General features: G+C 48.9%; 1 protein-coding gene across 2 annotated transcripts; it reads left to right on the top strand.

The window, feature by feature from the left end:
- The first annotated feature begins 941 nt into the window (after window positions 1–941).
- Window positions 942–5,503, top strand: CUNH22orf39 (chromosome unknown C22orf39 homolog). 2 transcript variants are annotated; one of them, XM_019626892.1, is made up of 3 exons: window positions 942–1,042; window positions 1,190–1,357; window positions 3,442–5,503. In XM_019626892.1, the coding sequence occupies exons 1-3, from the start codon at window positions 1,019–1,021 to the stop codon at window positions 3,565–3,567; spliced, it is 318 nt and encodes a 105-aa protein (XP_019482437.1). In that variant the 5' UTR covers window positions 942–1,018; the 3' UTR covers window positions 3,568–5,503. The 2 variants fall into 2 exon arrangements, with proteins under 2 accessions (XP_019482437.1, XP_019482436.1); XM_019626891.1 differs by having other exon boundaries at window positions 3,439–5,503.
- The last annotated feature ends 1,624 nt before the right edge of the window (window positions 5,504–7,127 follow it).

Here is a 7,127-nt window from a genome sequence, read left to right as displayed (position 1 = left end):
AGCCTCCATTGACAGGATCACATTGGCTGACACTCATTTTATGCAAAATAAAGAATGTTACAGTAGGAAGCTGGCCCTGGGTTTTTGTCCTCCCTGAAGCAAAAGTCCTGGTCATTACTGCTGTAGCCTGGCCTGCAGCCTTACTGACAGTGCCTTCTCCAAGCTTGGTCTGTGAGCCAGCTTGGCAGGATCCCTGATAAAATTGCTGCTTTCTGGCTCACCTGCAGGGAGTCTGACCCAGCCTCATTCCTACAGTGGGCCCAGCAACTGCCTCATTTCTACCGGGGCTCCCCACAACATGATTAGGTTTGCAGAAGTTGGAGAACCATTGCATTGGTATTGCAGGACTTTCTGCCTCGGAGTAGAGCTTTCACTCCCAATCAGACGTACAAGCCCCGTCTAGGTTTGTAACCTATGCCACTCATAGCCTCCACGCCTTTGACCACCCCGCCGCTGTGCTCAGAACTCCCTTTTCACCTCCACTTCCAGCCTGGGTTCCCTTGGGAGGTCATTCTGTACCCTAGACACCCCACCCCCAACATACTTCACTCCCAGTCAACCCGGTTATTTTGTGAGTTCACCTCCACCCTCTAGCGTACACTGTACTATATTTGGCAGCTTCGCCGCACAGCACAGTATGTGCTTACGACAATGAACCCGATCTTTGAGATTTATGAAAATAAGTTAGTTTCAGAAACAGCTAACTAAACGTGGCTGTTTAGCCCGGGACACTGGCCGGGTACCGGGCGGACCACCTCAATCAGCATTGTGGCAGCGCTGACTGGGCGCGGAGCTTTCATACCTTCTGGACCCGCCCCCGCACACACCGCCCAAGTCCCACATGGGCTACGCCCCTCCGCACGCGTCACCGCCCCCAGCTGTCACTGGCGCGTCTCCGAGAGTTGGGCGAGGATTTAAATCGTCACGTCTCTGAGTTCATTGGTTTTTCACGCGGTGCCGGCTTAACCTTCATTGGCTAGTGCGCGGAGAGGGTGGAGTTCGGCATTCACCCCCTGACATGGCCGAAGGCAGCAGCTGGCGAGTAAGTATGGTGGGTGCCAGGGACCTGCCTGGGCCTCGTCGGACCGTGTGACCGGTTTAACCGAGCCCTCTCGCGGGAAGGGGGAGGGATGGGGCTCCGGGACGGGTGGCGCAGCTGCCTCCGGCTCAGGCGCGTCTCTCGCCGCAGCCGCCGCGCCCTTGCGAGACCTACCGCGCGGAGTGGAAGCTCTGCCGCAGCGCTCGGCACTTCCTGCATTACTACTACGTCCACGGCGAGCGGCCGGCCTGCGAGCAGTGGCGGCGCGACCTGGACAGTTGCCGCGAGTGGGAGGAGCGCCGGAGCGCCGAGGCCCAGGTGCGCTGGGGAGGCTGAGGGTGGCGCTGGGGTGCATCACCAGGACATCCGAATGCACGGGCCACCTCTCCCCAGGTTCCAAGACCCGAGACTGGAGAGGAGCACTGCCGGGTTCCCTCCTCTTTTTGTGCTTACCTTCTTTACAGAAATACTAAAAATTAGTATGTCAATGGAGCATTCAAACACTGAAATATAAAGCAAGGAGCGGAGTGTAGAGTGGTTTGGAAAGAGAAGAGCCCCCCCCCCCCCGCAACATTGTTAGGGTGGTAGCTGAATTGCAGAGGAAGTGATATTGCTGAGTCCTGAAAGACCAGGAACCAGCCTTAGCAACTTGTCACCCAGCCTCAGGCGGTCATGATTGAGAAGCAAGGTCCAGGTGCTTGGAGCAGAAGGGTGGTGTTGAGGATTAGGGGGGATGAGGCTGGAGAGGTACCAGGGACCTGGTGGGCCTCTAAAAAGGGTTTAGATCTAGCTTAAACGTGTGCTAGAAAGCATTATTTGATTTATACCTTTCAAAGGTCAGCCTGGCTGCCAGAGTGGGAGAGTACATGACGGAGGGGGGCACAGAGACCAGTAAGGAGGTGGTTTTAGTTGTCGATTCATTCAGATATTTATCATGTTGGTCACCCTTGGGGATACAGGAGTGATGAGAACAGTGCCCCTGACCTCCTACCACCAACATTCTAGTCTAGAGAACAGTGTTGCCTTGGAACTGTTGTGGGTGGGGGGATGGAGAGAAGCTGTGAGGGTGCAGTGCTCCTAGGGAGTGCCTGAGGAAGGGGAGCCTGCAGGACTGGTGGCTGCTTTAATGTTGTTATTATTGAGACAGACAAACTGATGTGGAAACCAAGCTGCTGTATAAAAGAAAATGAGGACAAGTTTATAAGTGGAAGTCTAAACGGGAAAGATTTCTTGCAGCCTATATGGCAAGAGATTAATAATCTTTATGTATGTATGAACTCTTATATACCAGTAAGAAAAATGGGGATGATTTAAGAATAGAAAAATTGGCGAAGGACACAAAGAAGGTATTCATTCAAAGAGAAAACCAAACTGCCCTTGTGTACAAGTTAAAATGACAATAAGTGGTTTCTACCTAGCGGAATGTCAGAAGTGTCGCTGGGGTTTTTAGAGAGTCCAGGGGTGCTTGTGCAGTGTTGGTGGAGTGTCAGGTGTTCTGGGAGTCTTTCATATTCTACTTTGCATTTCTGATCACTTGTTAAACCCAAACAAAAACATCTATTTGTGACACTAGAGCTTAAGTGAAGACAAATAGACAGAGAAGGTGAAATGAATATGTTGTAGAGGCCAGCATAGCACCAGGCACCTACCAAGTGCCCCTATCATGGTTGTGATGTACTGCCCTGTGTTTATTTTGGGGAGAGAGTAGCAGAGAAAAGCCTATAGGTTGAGTGGCATGTGTTGTTATCTGGACTCCTCCTCACCTGTCCAGGGCTCCCTGGGCACGTATCTCTTGCCTCATCTTCCCCCCCTCTAGCCACTCTTTGAGACGCTTGTCTCTCCTTCCAGCACAGCCCCCAGCTGGTCTTAGCAGGTGAATATGATTAGGTCAACGAAAGGCATCAAGCGCTGAGGCCCAGGAAAAGACATTTTTCAAATTTCCTCAAAGTATGGTGATCTACACAATACACTTGACCCTTGAACAATGTAGGTTTGAACTGCATGGGTCCACTTACTGCGGATTTTTAAGTGGACCTGTGCAGTTCAAACCTGTGTTGTTCAAGGGTCAACTGTATTTTCAATCTGCAGTTGGGAATCTGCATATGCCAAGGGCCCACTTAAATTATATGCAGATTTTCAACTGTGTGGCAGGTTGTCGCCCCTAACCTCCATGTTGATCAAGGGTCAGCTGTAGTTTTTCACAGTCACTTGGGAGAAAGAATGATCTACGTCTGTGTGTCCTAATATAGAACAATTGCCAAGGTGTATTGGGGGAAGCAGAGTTTCAGAGTGGTGTGTGTACCATACATTCTGTTTGTCTGTGTTTGGGAAGGTGCTGAGGAGGAGGGAGGTACAAGGGCCATTTGAGGTAGTAAGTGACCAAGGTCTCCTTTGCACAGCAGTCCCTCTGTGAGAGTGAGCGTGCGAGAGTCCAGGCTGCACGAAAGCATGCGCTGGTGTGGACCCTGAGGCAGAGCCCCCCTGCAGACTGGCATCTCCCTCTGCCACCGGAGGAGAAAGACAAGTGACAAGCACACCTGCATGCCTTACTCCGGTCTGTTTCAAGTGGGGCTGGTGCACAACGCTAAGGACAGTGACTGGCCCAAACATTCTAGTACGTGGGAGCTTCTGCCTGGCTTGGAACATGGAGTCCAACATATCCAGCCCTACTTGCCCACCCCTGACCTATGTTCAGGGTGCCCCACTGCTTCTACACTCTGGATGACAATTTTGCCCACAGCACAGCTTCCAGGAAGCCAAGCACCATTGCAAATTGCTGTTAGCAGCCAGGTTGCACTGGTTCATGTTCCCCCCTGGCAATAACAGCACAGGCGATGGCTGTCCTGAGGTCTAGAATTCTCAGGTAAACTCTTGAATGGTAGCTGTGTCCTATGTGGACACAGAGGGGTCAGCATGAGGTAGCTAAATGGATGTGCTGCCATGAACACTTGATCCAGCCCTGGCTTGGTGATGACCATGCATTGCCAGCCACTGGTGCTTGCACTTGGCTATGGCCCACTTGCTCAGTTCCTCTGTAGACAGAGGTGGGACATTATCTCTGGACCAGCATGCTCCATCTCCTAGGCACACAGGAGGTGAGATTCTGGCTTTTAAGAAATGCACACAGCTACAGAACACACCACCTTGCATACAAAGGGTTCATGGACTCGGCTTAAGAGACTCAAGACTTAGGGAATTTTGGCCTGCGAACCTTAAAATTTCCCCTGATCATTTTTAGAAAATGTAGAATATGTCAAAAGCCATTTAGATTCCAAAGAGAAGCTGAAAATTAAAACCACAATTTAATTGTTGAAATTGTTAGATTTCGCATCTGACATTGTGCTCGGACAGTTAGAATTTTTTATGCTTAGATTCCTGTAAATGTTTTAAGTCTGTATGTGTATGAACCAACAAGAACGCTAGTTTTTGAAGATGTCTCATTACCCATAAAATGATTTAGCATCTTATGACTTCATAGGAGGCCCCATTGTAGGGTGCTCAGGGTCAGGCCAGCCCCATGCCCCATGCCCCCCTGCTCTCTGGGCCCACTGGGTCTTAGTACCACCCTCATGACTGGGCCCCAACCTGGCCACAGGTGGTCGGTCAGGCATCTTTAACTCATTCTTTGGGACAAAATAATGTATGACTTGAGGGCATACATAAAGAATAAAATGTCACCTTATGTACATTTCCTCCTGTGTACTCCTGTGAATGCATGTGTACCTGAGTGGTGGGGGGTACACATAGGACCCCAGAAGCCCCTCCCTGTGTGTGTGTGTACCTATGAGTGGTAGGGGAGCACATAGGACCCCAGGATCCAAAGAGTCAGGAACCCCCACCCCAGGGGGTAGCCTTGATGCGTCTGAACCAGCCAGAATATCTCCATTGTGGCTGTAGCTGCTTTCATGAGCATTTCTGATGTCTGGCCAAGGAGGAAAGAGGGAAGGCTGCTAGAGATTTACAAGCATTCTCCTTCCTCAATCTGAAACACATGGAAGGGACATTTGAATTTTGTGATTTGCATGTGATGCCTGAACTTGCAGCAGCTTCCTTGGGACTCCTGGGGTGGGCAGGAAAAGCCTGAGAGCAGCAACCAACACAGCAGTCCCGAGGTGCTCACCTCGTGGGAGCCACAGTCCCTGTCATCTGCTTAGGGCTGGGGGTTCCCTGCAGCTGAATGCTGTTTTAAGAGGTTCTATTCCTTCTTGGCTACTCAGAGTCCCACGTTGAGATAATCATCACTCTGGACAGAACAGTCCCGCATCTGCTCCTGTGTTCACCCCTTCACAACATCTGAGCACCGGCTACATGCTGGGTGGGGTTTGAGACTCTGGGATCATAGCCTTGCAATGGATAAGTTTCCTTCAAAGAACTGCAGTTGTAGGAATAGTAGTTTAGGGGACCGACATAAATATTTAAACATGAAATGAAGGTCTAAAATGATGGTAAGTGCTATGAAGAAAATGGTCAGTCATAAAATAGAACAGTGTCTTTCAAACTTTTTGGACAGAACCTATAGCAACAAGTATGTTATGTTATAATCTGGTACATACTGTTATAGCATATTTTTTGTTGTTTTAAATCTAAGCAGTCATTATCTTGTTTTAAGTGGGTACAAAAAGTCAATAACTTTGATTTAAAAAATAAAACGACAGAAAAACATTACTTTGGTTATTTCAAAAGCAAAAGGCTGTAATAAATTCAACAAGTTTCACAAAACCTTGTCTGTACCTGTGATTCACTGACATGTTTAGGCCTGTGCCATTGACAATAAACTGCTGTACAGGCAGCAAATTAGATGAAACTCAAGGAAAATATGCTGTTTAAAAAATAATAATAATAATTAAGGGCTGGCCAAGTGGCGCGTTGGTTAAAAGTTGGTTTGGGACGCCAGCTCAGCAGCAGGGCCACTGGTTCGGATCCCACATGAGGGCAGTGATGCTGCGCCCTCTACAGCTAAGATGGGGAACAACAGCTCGACCTGGAGGTGGGTTGCCATGAGTTGCTGGCGACGGCGTTGGCTGCAGCGGGGCTGGCCGGCAGCGGGCATGAACTTTCATGAGCTGCCATGAGCAGCCATCCAATGACCGGCGAGCAACTCCCTCAGTTGGGAAGAGCGCAACTATAATACCAACATAGGCCAGTGAAGCAATGTCCTCCACAACTAGACTGTAGAACAAAAGGACAGCAACTTGTCTGTTCCCCTCTTGCAATTTCCCAATAAAATCTTTAAAAAAAAAAATTTTTTTTAAGGGATACATAAAGCATGGTCCCATTGATCCAGTACTGGAAATCGGTTCCTGGTGTGGTGTGGCTATAAAGGGGTGGTGATGGTATCTTGACTGTGGTGGTAGCCAGGGCTACATGTGTGAAAAATTGTGTCATGCTAGACACACACAGATGAGTGAAGATTTAACAGGAAATCTGAATACACAGGTTTGTATTAGTGTCAGTCCCTGGGAACTACCGGTATGTAACATGTTAACACTGGGAATGCACACAGCACCTCCCTGTATGTTTATTTGCAACCTCCTATGAATCTATTTAAAAATAAAAAGTTAAAACTGCTTACCGTGACCCATTGAATTCATTATAAAACTTACTATTTTAAAAGCACTACTACCAAGCACCTGCAATGGGCAGGGAGGTGGGGAAGGCTCAGCATCTGAGCACAGAACTGGATGAGGAGGCTCAAGCCCTGCAAGGGGCCACAAAGCCATGTGCTGGACCAAGTGCCATGTGCTGATGGGGGCTATAAGATCAGGGGTCTAGACACGATTCTTGGGGTGGTGGTTTGCCAAATGCCTGACCTGACTTGCATCTTACAGAGCCCTCTGGCTGCTGGGCAAGAAGGATCTGGGGTAGGATCAGTATGGACAAATCAGTTGGCTGCTGGCAAACCAGCAGTGTAACAGGCAGACAAAAGGCAACAAAGGTTTGGACCTTGGAGATAGCACTGAGGTCATGAAAAGTGTTTGGGTTCAGCATTCATCTCAGATAGAGCCAAAGGACTTAGAATCCTTAGGCAATGTTTTTATGCAGTAAAAACCTTTATCTGGTAAGTTTTTAAACATTAAGTGAACCACAC

This window comes from Hipposideros armiger, unplaced genomic scaffold (assembly GCF_001890085.2).
Source record: "Hipposideros armiger isolate ML-2016 unplaced genomic scaffold, ASM189008v1 scaffold_694, whole genome shotgun sequence".
Taxonomy (NCBI): Eukaryota; Metazoa; Chordata; class Mammalia; order Chiroptera; family Hipposideridae; genus Hipposideros; species Hipposideros armiger.
Note: the sequence above shows the minus strand (reverse complement) of the source record. Positions and strands in the feature narration are given on the sequence as shown.